Genomic DNA, 20,845 nt, shown 5'->3' with positions numbered 1-20,845 from the left:
ATGAAAAGCAGTGTAATTAATTTCTCCAGTTTTGTATTTCATCATATTTGCCATGACACACATACACACATACACATGAGATACTGATATTTACTTAGTAATATCTTGCTAAAAAATATTCTTTCATCTTTTACTAGGATAAATGCCCTATTTTAAACAAAGAAAGAGTTAAAAATTATTTTAATGAAAACTTCTCTGAGTTACAAATCTGTGGGTTGAATAGGATAAGAAATCTTAAAATATATTGTGCCTTTATTCTCCAGTGGGTACTTGTAAACATTTGACATATATCAGTTATTTATTTCTTGGACTATCCATTAGAACAACTTTAAAGACTTCACAACAAGGTAGATTTTTAAGCACTTTTCTCCGGTCCATCTTCATTTTTTAAAAAATTTTATTTGTTTATTCATGAGAGATAGAGAGAGAGAGAAAGAGAGAGGCAGAGACACAGGCAGAGGGAGAATCAGGCTCCCTGCAGGAAGCCTGACACGGGACTGGATCCCAGGTCCCCAGGACCACACCCTGGGCTGAAGGTGGTGCTAAACCGCTGAGCCACCTGGGCTGCCCCCCCAGTCCATCTTCTCATCAGTGATGGCTGCCAGCCTAGCCTCTTCTCTCTGTGTTCATTTTATTGCACTGACTGTAAGAGTCAACTTGCTGCTTCAGTAGGACACCTGGCCAGATTAATGTGTTCATGGATCAACTGCCTTACATTTTACATTCTTTGTCTTCTACAAATAGAAGAAAATGTTTTGACAAAGCATAATTTCATTTATTCACAATCACCAATAATTCCCTCTGCAAACTCAATAGACAGTAGGTAAGAAACTGTCCCTATACCAGTTCTGCTATTATTGAATTGAACACTTATACTTCCTGCATCTCTTTAAAGATTTTATTTATTCATTTGAGAGAGATGAGAGGGGATGGGAGAGATGGAGCATGATTAGGGGAGGGGCAGAGGGAGAGTGAGCAGGGAGCTGGACAAAGGGCTCAATATCAGGACCCTGAGATCATGACCTGAGCCAAAAGCAGACGCTTAGCCTACTGAGCCAAACAGGTGCCCCAATTCCTGCATCTCTTTAATCCTTGGTTCTCTAACTTAGAAAAGTTCAGAAAGCATTATCTGACATCTCTTATAGATCTCAAGTCATGTTCTAGATAATCAAATGCACCCTTCTTTAGTATAATTCTGCATTGAGAGAATGCAACAGCATTGATTGGGTTGATAGCTTTGCTCTGTCATGGCACAGAACTGAATGGATCTCCAAATAAGCAAAGTCAAGTGAATTGCCTAAGATTATGGCCCTAATGGACTTGGACTTTGGGGATCAATTACGGGAGAAAGAGAAATACCTAAGGCTTGATGATGTAAGGTTTTGCATGTAAAATAAAGCAACTCATCCTTCTGTCTTTGAACAGAATCTGAGAGAATTAGGTGTGAAATATCTTAATCTGCTTTCACTGGACAAGGTAATAGGAAAGGAAGATGTCAATTAATTATTACATGTGAAATGGGAAAAAAATTTTCACTAGGGAGATTTAAGTTGTTTACTGATTCCATCAAGTTCTGGGTAAAAGGACTCTAAATGTGACTGGTTCTTTGTTTTATATTAAAGAGATTTATGATTAATAGGAGAACTGAGAAAGAGATGTTCTTGGCAATTTCCCTCTCCTAAATTTTAGCAAAGAAAAGTCCCTCACTGTCAGAATCATGATCTGATGCAGAGCCTAGTCATCTGTAATATAATCTCGTGATGTAGCCTGAGAGACTATGTCAGCAAAAGTTTAGTGCCTGAATGTTTTAAATGATTCAGCAGACGGTTAACAGGTAATAATGTCAATATAAAAATATCTTCTGCTACAATACAAACTCAAGAACTTCAGACAAGGTGAGTCATAGTAAAACTATTGAATCAAGTTGGTTTGTGTTAGCTATAACCCAGGCAAATATTTTGGAGATGTGTTTTTTCTCTTTTAAGGAAATATTTTCTGCTGTGTAGAGAATAGGAAGTTCCATAACAAACTGGAAAAATTAAAAGTGAACTTAAAATGTAAAAATAAATAAAAATAAAGAGGAAGTGATGTGTGTGACCTTAATTAAGTCACTTAATTTCTCCAGGCCTGAGGTTTCTTAGTGGTTGTTCTGAAATGGACAAAGGACATAGGCACCTATTTAGGAGTGACTATGTGTCAAACATGCAGAACTCGCTTAATTCCATCTCCACAGACATCCTATATCATTGTTGGGGTTGAGTTAGTGGAGGTTCAGACTAACAATTTGCTTATTGATCTTGAGCTGATTGTCTATAAGACTTAAAGTGGGCATGATATGTAACTTTTGCAAAGTGAATATATGACCTGGGATAGGCATATTTACATATAGAAGTCCTGTAAATTGAGGATTTTTTTTCCTTTTAACTCTATAAATGTTAGCAATGTGCTTCTTAAGATGTTTAAGGGAGATACTCATGGTAGATCCCATGTGTGGCTACAGGAAAAGTATTACATTATTCTCTAAGCCATAATGTAAACAGAGTGTGGTGTTTCATGTGATTCCAGTGAAATAATTATGTCCCCATACCCAGTAAAGAAATCTGTTGGGTGTCAATGAAAATAGACCCTGATCTGTAGCTTCTGTGTCCCAAGCTCTAAAAGCTTTAAGTCCCAGATGAACAGATTTCCATTGCCTGACAAGATGTCAGTTTTCAATTAGGAAACAAAATAACTGTTGCACCAATCATTGAAAAATCTTTATGACATTCGGAACTCTACATTATGCAGCAAAGAATCGAAATGCATACATGCCTCCTTACAAAATGACTGTCTGGTGGAAGAGCCTGCTCTATCTGTTCAGTCCTTGTTATTGGAAACATACTTCCTGGGAGAATCGGTTGATGCATCTCTTCCCCTCAATTTCAACTAACCAAAGGAAGGAGGAAAGTACCTGAAAGGCTATTTTTCTCAGGCCACATGTGTTGAAGACTGATTTTTTTTTTAATGATAGAGAGAGAGAGAGAGAGAGAGAGAGAGAGAGGCAGAGACATAGGCAGAGGGAGAAGCAGGCTCCATGCACCGGGAGCCGGACGTGGGACTAGATCCCGGGTCTCCAGGATCGCGCCCTGGGCCAAAGGCAGGCGCTAAACCGCTGCGCCACCCAGGGATCCCAGAAGACTGATTTTTGAAGTGGTCTGGCTACATTTTAAGAGTATGAACTATTATATTAATTAAGTTCTAATGAAAACTTTGATTCATTTCATCAGGCAAATAAAGTGTTGGGAGGCATTATGCAATAGGGGAAGTATAAGACCATAGAGAAAAAAATGATAATCAGGTACTACATTATCTTCAAATTGGTGGTCAACTCTCTTGATTTGCCCATGTCATATGAATTTCTGTTTAAAATCAGGACAATCCCAAGCATAAAAGGACAAGCACGCAAGTCAGGTGAGGTAGATGGACGTGTATAAATGATGAGATTTCCAACCCATTTCACTGCTGTTTCTGTGCCAGCACCCAGATGAATAATGCTTGTTAGGCATCCTGCACTCACAACCATGGTCTATCCCAAGGGATGTGAATTTATCATTGAATTTAATAGTCACAAGAAGCAGCATCAACATTAAATGTATATTGTCTAACCCCTGTGAATAACTGTAATGCTACCATATAGAAATGCTGCCATATTCTATTTCTGGAAATATTTGATTCCTTCATCACCAATCTCCTATATGTACTTCTTGCAAATCTCTAATCACCCAGAGTATCTTGCATAATTTCTAGAAATGTAGATAAAATCTTGCCACTTCAGTGGCTTCTTGCACCACTCAGAATAAAATCCAAGTCTTTATCATGATCTGGTATTTCCTATACAAATGCCCTAATAACCCGTGCTTCAAAACCCTTAGTGTCATCACCATTATTCTGAAATACTAAATCAGTTTCACTATTCACCAGCTGTTCACTCAAATTGAAAATTCTTTAACCAGACCTGTGTGAATGTTGCCTCTGCAGAGTGGCTGTTTTTTTAGTGCTCATATCCCTCTGTCTCTTTCATTGTTTGCACTATTTTATCTTTCTTTACAATACTGATCTCTACACAACATTAGATTCCAAGTAAGAGTTTGTTGTTCTGTTCTCTACATCACTAAACTTTAATCACATGATAGTAGAATTGTGTGTATTTTAATCACCATGTGTCAACTAAACAATTATAAAAATGTATTCCCATTTTTCTTTTTTTAATAAAATAATTTTTATTGGTGTTCAATTTACCAACATACAGAATAACACTCAGTGCTCATCCTGTCAAGTGTCCCCCTCAGTGCCTGTCACCCATTCACCCCACCCCCCGCCCTCCTCCCCTTCCACCCCCCCTAGTTCGTTTCCCAGAGTTATTCCACCCCCCCCCCAGTTCGTTTCCCAGAGTTAGAAGTCTTTATGTTCTGTCTCCCTTTCTGATATTTCCTACCCATTTCTTCTCCCTTCCCTTCTATTCCCTTTCACTATTATTTATATTCCCCAAATGAATGAGACATACACTGTTTGTCCTTCTCCGATTGACTTACTTCACTCAGCAAAATACCCTCCAGTTCCATCCACGTTGAAGCAAATGGTGGGTATTTGTCGTTTCTAATGGCTGAGGAATATTCCATTGTATACATAAACCACATCTTCTTTATCCATTCATCTTTCCATGGACACCGAGACTCCTTCCACAGTTTGGCTATTGTGGACATTGCTGCTATGAACATCAGGGTGCAGGTATCCAAGCGTTTCATTCCATCTGTATCTTTGGGGTAAATCCCCAGCAGTGCAATTGCTGTGTCGTAGGGCAGGTCTATTTTTAACTCTTTGAGGAACCTCCACACAGTTTTCCAGAGTGGCTGCACCAGTTCACATTCCCACCAACAGTGTAAGATGGTTCCCTTTTCTCCGCATCCTCTCCAACATTTGTGGTTTCCTGCCTTGTTAATTTTCCCCATTCTCACTGGTGTGAGGTGGTATCTCATTGTGGTTTTGATCTGTATTTCCCTGATGGCAAGTGATGCGGAGCGTTTTCTCACGTGCATGTTGGCCGTGTCTATGTCTTCCTCTGTGAGATTTCTGTTCATCTCTTTTGCCCATTTCATGATTGGATTGTTTGTTTCTTTGCTGTTGAGTTTAAAAAGTTCTTTATACATCTTGGAAACTAGCCCTTTATCTAATACGTCATTTGCAAGTATCTTCTCCCATTCTGTAGGTTGTCTTTGAGTTTTGTTGACTGTATCCTTTGCTGTGCAAAAGCTTCTTTTTTTTTTAATTTTATTTATTTATGATAGGCACACAGTGAGAGAGAGAGAGAGAGAGGCAGAGACACAGGCAGAGGGAGAAGCAGGCTCCATGCACCGGGAGCCCGACGTGGGATTCGATCCCGGGTCTCCAGGATCGCGCCCTGGGCCAAAGGCAGGCGCCAAACCGCTGCGCCACCCAGGGATCCCTGTGCAAAAGCTTCTTATCTTGATGAAGTCCCAATAGTTCATTTTTGCTTTTGTTTCTTTTGCCTTCGTGGATGTATCTTGCAAGAAGTTACTGTGGCCGAGTTCAAAAAGGGTGTTGCCTGTGTTCTCCTCTAGGATTTTGATGGAATCTTGTCTCACATTTAGATCTTTCATCCATTTTGAGTTTATCTTTGTGTATGGTGAAAGAGAGTGGTCTAGTTTCATTCTTCTGCATGGGGATGTGCAATTTTCCCAGCACCATTTATTGAAGAGACTGTCTTCTTCCAATATTCCCATTTTTCTATTAGAAATTCTTTTTCACAATTTTCTCATGATTACTAAAATTCCATGAGGTAACAGTTGATTTAAAGTTATAAGATGCGAATAACTATGACAAAATATTAATTGTTTTTCTTTACTGTTGAAAAATCAGTAACCTAATATTACTCAAATCTTGGATATAACAGGACATCAGGTGTCTCCTCAGGCAGAGGCTCAGAGAACGGAAAATACCATCCAAACCCAAATCCTAATAAAGGAAGAAATTAAATGTATATTGGAAGTATAAGAAGTACCAAAACCACAATTTATGCATCTTCGGGAGACTGAGGGAAAAAAACAGTCAGAATTGAGCTGACAAAGCAAAAGAAAGAAACTATAAAATGTTGTAAAATTCTCTGGCAGTCCCGGTGGCTCATCAGTTTAGTGCTGCCTTCAGTCCAGGGCGTGGTCCTGGAGACCCAGGATCGAGTCCCACATCAAGCTCCCTGCATGGAGCCTGCTTCTCCCTCTGCCTGTGTCTCTGCCTCTCTCCCTCTCTGTGTCTCTCATGAGTAAATAAATTTTTTAAAAAATGTAAAATTCTCAGAAAAGGAGTGGACATTAGAAGCTAGAAAATGTTTCAAAGAAGGAAATTTTTTTATTGTTTTAAGTAATTAATACAGGATACTAATATTGGCATTCTTCTTAAGCCCAAAGAAGGTAGGTACAAACATTTAAGTTACAATTCAATAATATTTTCCAGCTTATACCTGCTTTTCTAGTAGAACAGTTTTTCAATTGCTTGGCTATGCTGCCATCTACAGTATAGAAACTAAATTACAGAAACTCTAATTTCAGAATGCCTTAATCTGGTCCAAAATATGGAATTAAGCCAGATCTTTAAAATAATACTCTTTATTCAATAAAAGAAAATTAGACATTAAAATATGTGCATTTGACTTTGGATTCTTAAAGGCTTAAGAACTGGAAACATCATTACAGAAGAGAGAATATTCAAATAATAGTTTACAATTCGTGTGGACCTCACGTGGTCTGCAATATCTATACAGTTCAGGATAGTGATTTTAGGTGATTTGGGGTGGTGGATAAATTTTTAGGAAAGGCAAAGTAATGAAAAAGACTATGAGAGATAGAGTATGAACATTTTACAGCTGCAGTAGTGCCATGTGGGAAAGAAAGACCCCAAATTAAAGACGTAGAAAAAGACTAGGCAATGGAGGACTTAGAATTTAACATATGCAAAGTTTTTGAGTCACATAATCCACGTCCTACTGTAGATATGCTGTGTTAAATTGACAGACACTGGGGATACAGAGATGCATGTGCCATTTTGTAAATTCTGAGTGATGTGCATAGCTGAGTTAGAGACAGATAACATTTTAGTTATCTCATTTATTTTTGTTATCTAAAATACTAGGCTTTATACTTCAGATCCCTTGTTTTAGTGCTTACTATAGAAAATTGGAAGGGGGACATCTAATTCAGATATTAAAGTTGGTTCTATTAAAGCTATAGAATTGGAAAAAGACAATTCATTCTAAACAAATATTCATAAAATAAACATTCCTTTTTTATGCTCCTATTTTGTTTAATTTCTTGCCCTGCACCTTGTTTTTGTTTTTATTTCTCTTTCAAGGGAGTTAAAACAGTAAGATTTCATGGAGAAATGGAATCAAACTTCAAATGATTTCATTTTGTTGGGGTTGTTTCCCTCAAATCAAACTGGCCTGCTTCTCTTGTCCCTCATTATCTTCATCTTCATTGTCGCCTCAGTGGGTAACTCAGCCATGATTCATCTCATACGCTTAGATGCCCGGCTCCACACCACAATGTACTTCCTCCTCAGCCAGCTCTCCCTCATGGACCTAATGTATATCTCCACCACTGTCCCAAAGATGGCATTCGACTTCCTGTCTGGCCAGAAAGGTATCTCCTTCCTGGGATGTGGGGTGCAAAGCTTCTTCTTCCTGACCATGGCATGTTCTGAAGGTTTACTCTTGTCCTCCATGGCCTATGACCGTTATGTGGCCATCTGCCACCCTCTCCAGTATACTGTCCGCATGAGTAAAACCGTGTGTGTGAAAATGATCATAGGATCTTGGATTTTGGGGTCTATCAACTCCTTGGCACACACTGTCTATGCCCTCCATATTCCTTATTGCCGGTCCAGGGCCATTAATCACTTCTTCTGTGATGTGCCAGCCATGTTGGCCTTGGCCTGTATAGACACCTGGGCCTATGAGTACATGGTTTTTGTGAGTACAAGTCTCTTTCTCCTCTTTCCTTTCCTTGGCATTACTGCTTCCTATGGATGGGTTCTTTTTGCTGTCTACCACATGCGCTCAAAAGAGGGAAGGAAAAAGGCCTTCACAACCTGCTCAACACATTTAACTGTAGTGACGTTTTACTATGCACCTTTTGTGTACACCTACCTGCGGCCCAGGAATCTCCGCTCACCAGCAGAAGATAAGATCCTGGCAGTCTTCTACACCATCCTCACCCCCATGCTCAATCCCATTATCTACAGCCTGAGGAATAAGGAGGTTCTGGGGGCTATGACAAGACAGTTTGGAATATTCTCTGCCAAGAAACAAAAGTCATGGCTGTCCTTTCCCTTCTTTTCCTTTTCCAGGTTAATTAGAACATCCTAGAACAGCACTGTTAGAAATATAGTGTGAGTCACAAGTAACTTAAACATGTAAATTAAACAAGTGTACAAGCCACATTTGACAAGTGAAGTTGATTTAAATAATATATTGATTTAATTAAAACCATTAAAATTTCGATGGACACCGAGGCTCCTTCCACAGTTTGGCTATTGTGGACATTGCTGCCATAAACATCAGGGTGCAGGTGTCCCGGCGTTTCACTGCATCTGTATCTTTGAGTTATCAAAAGATGAATGGATAAAGATGTGGTCTATGTATACAATGGAATATTCCTCAGCCATTAGAAACGACAAATACCCACCATTTACTTCGATATGGATGGAACTGGAGGGTATTATGCTGAGTGAAATAAGTCAATTGGAGAAGGACAAACATTATATGGTCTCATATAATTTGGGGAATATAAAATAATAGTGAAAGGGAATAAAGGGGAAAGGAGAAAAAAATGGGTGGGAAATATCAGAGAGGGAGACAGAACATGAGAGTCTCCTAACTCTGGGAAACAAACAAGGGGTGGTGGAAAGGGAGGTGGGCGTGGGGTGGGGGTTACGGGCACTGAGCAGGGCACTTGATGGGATGAGCACTGGGTGTTATGCTATATGTTGGAAAATTGAACTCCAATAAAAAACATTAAAATGAATACTGAAATTAACAATATTAATAACATAATAATATATACTATATTACATACAATGTGCATATTTTTATTTATGTGAACATAGTATGGCTTTTATATTTAATCAAATAAAGTTATCAGTGTAATATCTTACTTTGTTTTCAGTCTAAGTCTTCATAAACTTGTATTTTGTAATTACAACACATTGCAGTTTTGACTATATGTATTTCAAGTGTCCAAAAGCTAGATGGGACCAATTGTTACTATGTTAGACCACATAGATTTACACATTCAATAAAATGTTTTTAAAAGTACATATGGTATATACAAATATACTTGTGATGTATAAAATATGGGTAGTGGGATGTGAGGTAACAAGCAAAACAAGCAAGTAAATGTGATGTTTACAAACTTGTTTACCTGTTGTTCTACTGAATCTTAATTATAATTAAGAACTAAAGTTTATCTCATCCTAACCTCCTTTTATGAAACTTATTTATTCATGAGAGCACAAAAAAAGAGAGGCAGGGACACAGGCAGAGGGAGAAGTAGGCTCCATGCAGGGAACCCAATGTGGGACTGGATCCCAGAACTCCAGGATCATACCCTGAGCCAAAGGCAGACACTCAACCACTGAGCCACCCAGGCATCCCTATGAAACTAATTTGAGGGGCTTATTTTATATAAGATTTTTTAAAATGTCAATAAAAATACTGAGATTAAGTGTTCTTTATAGAAATACAAGAAAAATGACAATTTATTGTACATTCAAATAAAAATGTATATATTTAAATGAACTTAAGATGTTTATACTTAGGAAATTATTTATTTAGGATCATGCATGTGGATGTCCAATTTTCCCAGCACCATTAATTGAAGAGACTGTCTTTTTTCCAGTGGATAGTCTTTCCTCCTTTGTCGAATATTAGTTGACCATAAAGTTCAGGGTCCACTTCTGGGTTCTCTCTTCTGTTCCATTGATCTATGTGTCTGTTTTTGTGCCAGTACCACACTGTCTTGATGACCACAGCTTGTAGTACAACCTGAAATCTGGCATTGTGATGCCCCCAGGATCATGCAGACAAATAGTTAGGAAGTTACAGCATGAACCATATAAAATGAAATCATAAATACTCAAGGTTTCTGCTACAACATCTAAAATATAAATATGACCTTGCATAGCTTGAAATTATATGCTATTATGACATTAAATTATATAGCACAAAAGTTTTACTACTGGTGTTTTACTAACACACATAAGTTACATCAAGCCTGTTCCTAAAGGTGGTTAATGTCATATGTAGGAGTATTAGTTTTTATGGAAAAAGTTAATATTTAGGAGTCTATTCACCAACTTTTTATTCATTGCCCAACTCCAATCTCCCAATATCTTTCTCTGGCCACTTTTAATTTCTTATGTTATTCATCTTTGTCATTCCCCATTCCTGGTACAGAGTTCCTACAACACCTGGAATTTTCCAACTGACTAGAGCTATAAATTTGTAGATTGCTGTGTAAATTAGGTGACTTTTGAAAATCCTTAAATTACCTAAGAATGACGTTTGGTTGCCAGGAGAAACTTGGAACTTTCAATCCCACTCCCCTGACCTCCAGGATGGGATAAGTAGCTGAATATGGACTTCAATCACCAGTAGCCAAAGATTTAATCAACCTTGCCAATGTAATGATGCTTCCACCAAAACCCAGGTTCAAGCCTGGGTTCAGAGAGCTTCCAGTTTAAGAACTAGAATGAATCCATGTGTGGGTCCCTAATTCCATGAGGATAGAAGGTCCTGTGTTTGAGACTGTTCCAGATCTCACCCTATGTACCTTTTCATCTGGCTGTTTGTTTGTACATTTTAATATGCTTTTAATAAAACAGCATTCTGGTAAGTAATCTAATTTTCTGAGGTTTTACCTCACTCTAGCAGATTAATTAAATCCAAGGAGAGGCTTGTGGAAACCTCCAAGTTATAGCTGGTAGATCACAAGCACAGGTAACGATGTGAGTATGCAATTGACACATGAAGTAGAACAGTCTTGTGGGTTCGAGCCACTAACTGATGGAATCTGATGCTATCTTCAGGCATATAGTATCAGAATTGAGTTGAGTTTGTGGAAGACCTACTCAGTGTACCAGGAGAATTGAGTTAAATGCTTGGTGGTATGAAAAAAAAAATACACACAGATATTGTAGTGTCCTCCACAGAAAAATGGAGTGCTATGTCATGCAAATCCTGGGGGCATTTATTTGAATTTTGTTGTGGACTAACTGCACTTATTGAAATGTGATATAAGTTCAGGGAAATTGTGAACATGCTATATGACACATTCAAGGGAACATATACCTGAATAATTTTTCTACACAAAGTTAAGGGTTCATTTCCAAAATTTCCCCTTACCATTCAGATAAGCAGTGAAGTGCAAGCCAAATTCTTCAGTCTATGATACATCTCATTTATTTGCTCTACTGCAGCTAGATTTTCTTCCTGAATTAAAAAGAATACTTTTTTTCTTTGAATGTGATATTTAAGGTTACTTTTTAGTTTTATTTTTTAGACTTTATACTACTGGTATGATCTCTAAACTCAGCGATAATACAATTACTCATTTAGCAAAAGTAGACTAGAAATTCTTGGCCACATGCAACTGGAAGGTTATTTTAGAAATTCATTTGTATCTACTAACTCTTTATTAATTCTAGATATGTGCTGCATAGCAATCTTGTTACTATGGAAAAGTTATGGACAAGTAGATACATCCTCTGGCCTTGTGGACTCCACATGCTGGTGTAAGCCATACACTTATAAAGTGCACATTATAAAGTAATACTGGACATTAATAATGTCAGGGGGAAAATGTCACATTTATCAAGTACAATAGTCAGAAAGGCTACTCTGACATGATACAGAGGCTGGTCTTTTAACCTCAAAAAGAAGTTCCCAAACCCTAGAAGGCTGAAGGACAGCAGAAAGCAGTAAGTGTGAGAAACAGAGCAGTTTTACCATCAGGTCAGGGTAAGAAATGTGGTCTGTATTCTAAACATAGTGGAATCCCTGCAGGGAAATATCTTCTAAAGTGTGATTGTCCCCATCTGCTTGGCCATCCAGGAGAAGGAAGCCCCAGTTTAAATATCTTAAAATGAGGGATGCCTGGGTGGCTCAGTGGTTGAGCATTTGCCTTTTGCTCAGGTCAATTAATCTGCTGGGATCTCGGGATCAATTTCCACATCAAGTCCCTGCATGGAGCCTACCCCTCCCTCTGCCTGTGTCTCTGCTTCTCTCTCTGTGTCTCTCATGGATCAATAAATAAAATCTTTTTAAAAATCTGAAAATGCAGCAAAATGTAAAATTCTATCACAGCTACTACTTGTAAAGAACTTTCACTTTGTAACTTTTAAATTTTCTTTTAAATTTTAGGTTTAGGGATACCTGGGTGGCTCAGCAGTTAAGCATCTGCCTTAGTCTCAGGACATGATCCTGGAGTCCTGGGATTGAGTTCCACGTCCGGCTCCCTGTATGGAGCCTGCTTCTCCCTCTGCCTATGTCTCTGCCTCTCTCTCTCTCTCTTATGAATAAAGAAATAAAATCTTTAAAAAATAAATTTTAGGTTTAGCTCTTTAGAAATATTAAACTTCCAGTGCTTCCACAAACCATGATTATTTGCATCTCAAATCATTCTACTCGTAAGTAATACATAAGGAGACTATTCCTATCATGATGCCAGACTGCATTTTCCCATCTCAGTCTCCCTCTCAATTCTAAGAACTAGTCATCAACATAATCACAGAGTGAAACAGAAATGAAGTCTTAGAGCAACATATTCACCTCTTGGTGAAATGGCCAATGAAAGACCAAAACAGAATAAAAGTTATTCTTGGGTTTAGTAATATATAACTTCTGTAGATGTTCTTTGCAGATGCACTTACTCCAAGGTAAAGTATCTTATGGAAGCAAATATCTAATGGGATATGCATTGTTGCCCAAAGCAAATATTTGGAAACAGGAAAACTGCCCATCAACAAGAAACTTATTAAGTCCTGGTATATCATGTTAATAGAATACTGTATGTAAGTAAAAGTGGGAATAGTTCTTTGTGCACTTGTATGGGATGATTTTAAGATACATTACTAAGTGAAAGGCAAGAAAGGGACTTACAGTTCCAGTAACTGCAAGTTAGTTCATTCAGGTTAAACTTTTAAGCTAAAGTTGACTAAACAAATCTATGTGAAATATATATTTTTAAAAATTTTATTTATTTATTTATGAGAGAGAGAGAGAGAGAGAGAGAGAGAAGCAGAGACAAAGACAGAGGGAGAAGCAGGCTCCATGCAGGGAGCCTGATGTGGGACTGGATCCCAGAACTACAGGATTACGCCCTAAGCCAAAGGTAGAGGCTCAACCCCACTGAGCCATCCAGGGATCCCCTGTGTGAAATATTATAATTTGTTTAAAATCAATAAAACCTAAAAGGAAAAGCAACATTATAGAGTTTCTGGATTAGGGGATCCCTGGGTGGTTCAGCGGTTTAGCGCCTGCCTTCGATCGAGGACGTAATACAAGGGTCCCGGGATCGAGTGTCACATCAGGCTCCATGCAGGGAGCCTGCTTCTCTCTCTGCCTGTGTCTCTGCCTGTGTGTGTGTGTGTGTGTGTGTGTGTGTGTGTGTGATGAATAAATAGATAAAATCTTTAAAAAAAGATTTTCTGGATCAATATCCTAGAGAAGATGGAAATTGAAAAAGGTGACCCCTGTTTGTGGCTAAATAAGATGTAAGCTCATCCATGATTTTATAATTCTTTTAAGGAACTCAGGAAGGGATTTTCCCTATTTTCTCTATTTTAGAGAAAGCATGTGGTAAAATCCCTGAGAATTGTTCAAAACTGATAAAAATTTAATAAACACAGTAACAAAAATTAATAAACACAATACAAATTAAAAATAAAAAATTAATAAACACAGTAACAAATTACAATGGATTACAGAAAGATTTTCTTTCTTTTTTTTTCCTTGACACCCAAGGATGTTTTAAAATACAGGATGGAAAAGTCATTGCAAGATAAGAGGTGATGCTGCTTATATAGCCACACAGAATAAATAAAATCACCCAATCTCCTAACCAGACACACACACACACACACACACACACACACACAACATTGCCAGGTATATCTGATTATAAAACATACATTTATTTATTTTTTGGACTTCTTTTTTTTTATTGGAGTTCAATTTGCCAACATTTAGCATAACACCCAGTGCTCATCCCACCAAATGTCCCCCTCAGTGCCCATCACCCAGTCACCCCAACCCCCCACCCACCTCCCTTTCCACTACCCCTTGTTGATTTCCCAGAGTTAGGTGTCTCTCATGTTTTGTCACCCTCAATGATATTTTCACTCATTTTCTCTCCTTTCCAATTTATTCCCTTTCACTATTTTTTTATATTCCCCAAAATGAATGAGACCATATAATATTTGTCCTTCTCTGATTGACTTATTTCACTCAGCATAATATCCTCCAGTTCCATCCACATGGGTATTTGTCATTTCTAATGGCTGAGTAATATTCCATTGTATACATATACCACATCTTCTTTATTCATTCATCTTTCGGTGGATACCAAGGCTCGTTCCACAGTTTGGCTATTGTGGACGTTGCTGCTATAAACATAAGGGTGCAGGTGTCCTGGCATTTCATTGCATCTGTATCTTTGGGGTAAATCCCCAGCAGTGCATTTTCTGGGTCGTAGGGCAAAGATAAACTCAAAATGGATGAAAGATCTAAATGTGAGACAAGAATCCATCAAAATCCTAAAGGAGAACACAGGCAACACCCTTTGTGAACTTGGCCACAGCAACTTCTTGCAAGATACATCCATGAAGGCAAGGGAAACAAAAGCATAAATGAATTATTGGGACTTAATCAAGATAAAAAGCTTCTGCACAGCAAAAGAAACAGTCAACAGAACTAAAAAACTACCTACAGAATGGGAGAAGACAGTTACAAATGACGTATCAGATAAAGGGCTAGTATCCAAGATCTATAAAGAACTTATTAAACTCAACAGCACAGAAACAAACAATCCAATCATGAAATGGGCAAAAGAGATGAACAGAAATTTTACCAAGGAAGATATACATGTGGCCAACAAGCACATGAGAAAATGCTCCGCATCACTGGCCATCAGGGAAATACAAATCAAAACCACAATGAGATACCACCTCACACAAATGAGAATAGTGAAAGTTAACAAGACGGGAAACAACAAATGTTGGGGAGGATGTGGAGAAAGCAGAACCCTCTTGCACTGTTGGTGGGAATGTGAACTGGTGCAGCCACTCTGGAAAACTGTGTGGAGGTTCCTCAAAGAATTAAAAATAGAACTTCCCTAAAACATACATTTATATCATGTTTAGAATGTAACAAGGAAAAACATCTTCATTACTTATGGGTAGGGAAAATTTATTCAATAAAATACATTTTTCTATTGGATTTATCTCCAGCTCCTCTTTGAGTTCCCTATGTTCTGTGCTAGAAACTCACCCACTTTCTTTTCCTCAACTATATCCATGACTGAGCAGCTTAAACTGGACCTGTGTAACTCTGCCTTCCGGGGCGAACCTGCTGCTTCCCTGGGAAGGCTGAGCCCTCTACATTAGCTATGTGTACACAGCCAGGATGACAAGACACATGTAAATGTGTGGCCTTCCTACCATTTTGTGCCACATAGAACATTATGGATCAATATGCTTGATTTGCTTACCCAAGTGCCCCCAAAATGGTTTGACGACTCAACCAAGAAGTCTGCAGGGGACTGAAATGAGTTCAACAATTTATTTCTTGTCCAGAGTCTAGGGTCTCCAGTCCACATATCTGGAAAAGGATCATGTGCCCAGGTAGATTCTCCTGTGAGAGCTATGAGCAGGCCATATGGTAATACATCATTTTTCCTTGCTTTCCTCATCCCCACATTCAATCTCCTGACGGAAGCATTTATTTTTCTGTCATACTCCAAAATAAATATTTGTACTTGATCCATACTGAAGGCTCTGACTCCTAGGGAAGAGGGCTAAGAAAAACACAAAATATAAAAGAAGATTTTGCTTAATTACAATAAAATTAGAAACTGTTAAACAAAAAGACACTGTTAAGTAAGGGATAGCCAGAGTGTGAAGAGGTATTTGCTACATGTGTCTTCAGAAGATTACATAAAGAATAGATAAATAATTGTTGCTGATTCATTTTAAAGTTGCAACTCAGTAGGAAAATAGAGTAAGAACTGTGATCTGGTATGGAATAAAACATAATACTCTTATATATATATATATATCAACTAATAAATAATATATAAACTAACTGCCATTAAGTTCTAATTACATTTATATAATTAAAATATATAATATATCATATGCTATGTTTAAAATACATGTTTACAATTATATTTGTTATGTTATTATATACTGAATATTTATAATTATGTAATAAGAATTATATATATTAATCAATAATAATATATAATGATGTACATCAACTGTTATCAACCAATAATTATTATCAATTTACACTAGTTTATAGTGTATTTTTTTAGATTTTATTTATTTATTCATGAAAGACAGAGAGAGAGGCAGAGACACAGGCAGAGGGGGAAGCTAGCTGTATGCAGGAAGCCTGACACGAGACTCCATCCTGGGACTCCAGGATTGTGCCCTTGGCCAGAGGCAGGTGCTAAACTGCTGAGCCACCCAGGGTCCCTAGTTTATAGTGTATTAATCACTAAATTACTATTATGTAATATACTAATATATATAATATATAGTAAATGTAATAGTACATAATTTATTATCTACTAATAGTACATATAATACACTATATATATGTACAATATATATAACTAATTAGGGAAATGGAAATTCCAACCAAAATGAATTCTGTCACATAATCTAATAGAATGGTTAAAATTAAAAATACTACCGAGTATGGAAAAATATATGGAGTAGCTGGGAGTCTTATACACTAATTCTGAGAATATGAATTGATACAAACATTTAGTAAATTATGTTGCATGGTTTACTAACACAATATATTGATGTCCTGACAGCGAAAAAATTTACCCATGAGTTTATGAGAAACAGAAATGTTTAATCACATATATCAAAAGAAATATACAAGAAGATTCATAGAAGCATTGTTCAGGGTAGTCAAAAATGGGAAAAATCCAAATGTCTAGCAATATTAGCATGGCTATATGAACTGTGACAATTTGATATAAAATGAAATATTAAATATTGTGCTAATCAAACAAATACAAAGTAAGACCACATGTAATACTACTACATGTACTAAAATTGCTAACTTAAAAATAATACAGTGTGGTACTGGCACAAAAACAGACACATAGATCAGTGGAACAGAATAGAGAATCCAGAAGTGGACCCTGAACTTTATGGGCAACTAATATTCGATAAAGGAGGAAAGACTATCCATTGGAAGAAAGACAGTCTCTTCAATAAATGGTGCTGGGAAAATTGGACATCCACATGCAGAAGAATGAAACTAGACCACTCTCTTGCACCATACACAAAGATAAACTCAAAATGGATGAAAGATCTAAATGTGAGACAAGATTCCATCAAAATCCTAGAGAAGAACACAGGCAACACCCTTTTTGAACTCGGCCATAGTAACTTCTTGCAAGATACATCCACAAAGGCAAAAGAAACAAAAGCAAAAATGAACTATTGGGACTTCATCAAGATAAGAAGCTTTTGCACAGCAAAGGATACAGTCAACAAAACTCAAAGACAACCTACAGAATGGGAGAAGATATTTGCAAATGATGTATCAGATAAAGGGCTAGTTTCCAAGATCTATAAAGAACTTATTAAACTCAACACCAAAGAAACAAACAATTCAATCATGAAATGGGCAAAAGACATGAACAGAAATCTCACAGAGGAAGACATAGACATGGCCAACAAGCACATGAGAAAATGCTCTGCATCACATGCCATCAGGGAAATACAAATCAAAACTACAATGAGATACCACCTCACACCAGTGAGAATGGGGAAAATTAACAAGGCAGGAAACCACAAATGTTGGAGAGGATGCGGAGAAAAGGGAACCCTCTTACACTGTTGGTGGGAATGTGAACTGGTGCAGCCACTCTGGAAAACTGTGTGGAGGTTCCTCAAACAGTTAAAAATATACCTGCCCTACGACCCAGCAATTGCACTGTTGGGGATTTACCCCAAAGATACAAATGCAATGAAACGCCGGGACACCTGCACCCCGATGTTTCTAGCAGCAATGGCCACTATAGCCAAACTGTGGAAGGAGCCTCGGTGTCCAACGAAAGATGAATGGATAAAGAAGATGTGGTTTATGTATACAATGGAATATTACTCAGCTATTAGAAATGACAAATACCCACCATTTGCTTCAACGTGGATGGAACTGGAGGGTATTATGCTGAGTGAAGTAAGTCAGTCGGAGAAGGACAAACATTATATGTTCTCATTCATTTGGGGAATATAAATAATAGTGAAAGGGAAAATAAGGGAAGGGAGAAGAAATGTGTGGGAAATATCAGAAAGGGAGACAGAACGTAAAGACTGCTAACTCTGGGAAACGAACTAGGGGTAGGTAGAAGGGGAGGAGGGCGGGGGGTGGGAGTGAATGGGTGACGGGCACTGGGTATTATTCTGTATGTTAGTAAATTGAACACCAATAAAAAAAAATAATAAATTAAAAAAAAAAAGAAAGATGAATGGATAAAGAAGATGTGGTTTATGTATACAATGGAATATTACTCAGCCATTAGAAACGACAAATACCCACCATTTGCTTCGACGTGGATGGAACTGGAGGGTATTATGCTGAGTGAAGTAAGTCAATCGGAGGAGGACAAACATTATATGGTTTCATTCATTTGGGGAATACAAATAATAGTGAAAGGGAATAGAATGGAAGGGAGAAGAAATGGGTAGGAAATAATCTGAAAAGGAGACAGAGCATAAAGACTCCTAACTCTGGGAAACGAACTAGGGGTGGTGGAATGGGAGGAGGGCAGGGGGTGGGGGTGAGTGGGTGACGGGCACTGAAGGGAGCACTTGACATGATGAGCACTGGGTGTTATTCTGTATGTTGGCAAATTGGACTCCAATAAAAAATAAACTTATTATTAAAAAAAATAATAATAATACAAAAAATACACACAACAACAATTGTGAGTGATAAAATTAGTTGTTATGAGTTCCCAAAGATGTCTCATGCAGTGCATATTTTATAATTTTGGGAAGAAGTTTGGTATTCTCTATAAAATTGGGAAATAACTCTTGTCCTATATCACAGAAATTCCACTTCAGGTTGTAAAATTAATCAGAGCTTTTGAACAAAAGCTCCAGTAGATTTGGGCAACAATCACCTTTGCAGCATTGGAAATACAGGACCCCAACTGCATAAGCAGATCATGATAAAGTCAGACAATAAGGTGTAGATGAATAAAAATGAAAGATGAAAACATATAGTTGATTCAACAATGCCATACACCGTTAGTGCTCATCATGACATGCCCCACTCTTAACCTCCATCATCTACTTCATGCATCCCTCCAGCCATCTCCCCTCCAGTAACCATCAGTTTCTTCTCAATAGTTAAGAGTCTGTTTCTTGGTTGTCTGTCTCTCTCCCCTCTCTTTCCTTTGCCCATTTATTTTCTTTCTTAAATTCCACATGTGAATGAAATAATATGGTATTTATCTTTCTCTGACTGACTTATTTCACTTGTTTCACTTAGCATAACTAGCACTCTCTAGTTCTATCCATTTTGTTGCAAATAACAAGATTTAATTCCTTTTTATGATTGAGTAATGTTCCATTGTATATCCATACAACTCCTTCTCTATCCATAAATCATTTCATGGACACTTGGGCTGTTTCCATATCTTAGCTATTGTAAATAGTGCTGCTATAAACATAAAGGTGCATGCATTTCTTTCAATTACTATTTTATTTTATTGGTAAATATTAAATAATGTGAGTATTGATTCATAGAATAGTTCTATTTTTAATTTTTTGAGGGTCCTCCATAGTGTTTTCTACTGTGGCTGCATCTCCTTGCATTCCTGTCATCAGTGCATGAAGGTGAGGCGGGGCAAGACGGTGGGAGAGTAGGGTCCCCAAGTCACCTGTCCCCACCAAATTACCTAGATAACCTTCAAATCATCCTGAAAATCTACGAATTCGGCCTGAGATTTAAAGAGAGACCAGCTGGAATGCTACAGTGAGAAGAGTTCATGATTCTATCAAGGTAGGAAGACGGGGGAAAAAGAAATAAAGACACAAAAGGGATCCAAGGGGGAGGGGCCCCGCGAGGAGCTGGGCTGAGGCCGGGGCAAGTGTCCCCAGGACAGGAGAGCCCCGTCCCGGAGGAGCAGGAGCTGCACCAACCTTCCCGGGCGGAAAGGGGCTCGCGGGGAGTTGGAGCAGGACCCAGGAGGGCGGGGATGCCCTCGGGCTCCCGGGGACACTAACAGACACCTGCGCCCCGGGAGAGTGCGCCGAGCTCCCTAAGGGCTGCAGCGCGCACGGGGACCCGGAGCAGCTCGGGGGGCTCGGGGGCGGCTCCGCGGAGGGGGCTGCGGGGCGGGAGCAGCTCAGGGAGCTCCGGGGCGGCTCCGCGGAGGGGGCTGCAGGGCGGGAGCCGAATCCAAAAGCGCAGGTCCCGGAGCACAGGGCGCCAGGACACAGCCCAGGATCCGGCCTCCCCCGGGACAGGCAGAGGCCGGGAGGG

At 38.5% G+C, this 20,845-nt stretch overlaps 1 protein-coding gene across 1 annotated transcript; it reads left to right on the top strand.

The window, feature by feature from the left end:
* Positions 1 to 7,423: 7,423 nt before the first annotated feature.
* Positions 7,424 to 15,870, top strand: LOC482230 (olfactory receptor 2L13). The gene is made up of 2 exons (XM_038557532.1): positions 7,424 to 8,361; positions 15,783 to 15,870. Exons 1-2 carry the CDS (start codon positions 7,424 to 7,426, stop codon positions 15,868 to 15,870), a joined length of 1,026 nt encoding a protein of 341 aa, XP_038413460.1.
* Positions 15,871 to 20,845: the final 4,975 nt, after the last annotated feature.

Source organism: Canis lupus, chromosome 14 (genome assembly GCF_011100685.1).
Source record: "Canis lupus familiaris isolate Mischka breed German Shepherd chromosome 14, alternate assembly UU_Cfam_GSD_1.0, whole genome shotgun sequence".
In the NCBI taxonomy this organism is placed as follows: domain Eukaryota; kingdom Metazoa; phylum Chordata; class Mammalia; order Carnivora; family Canidae; genus Canis; species Canis lupus.
Note: the sequence above shows the minus strand (reverse complement) of the source record. Positions and strands in the feature narration are given on the sequence as shown.

Bases quoted from the DNA above. Each gene is read 5' to 3' on its own strand.
- LOC482230 (XM_038557532.1), top strand. From the start codon at position 7,424: ATGGAGAAATGGAATCAAACTTCAAATGATTTCATTTTGTTGGGGTTG. The intron at 8,362-15,782 runs GTCATGGCTGTC...TGTGCCACATAG, and splicing joins TTCTCTGCCAAGAAACAAAA to AACATTATGGATCAATATGC.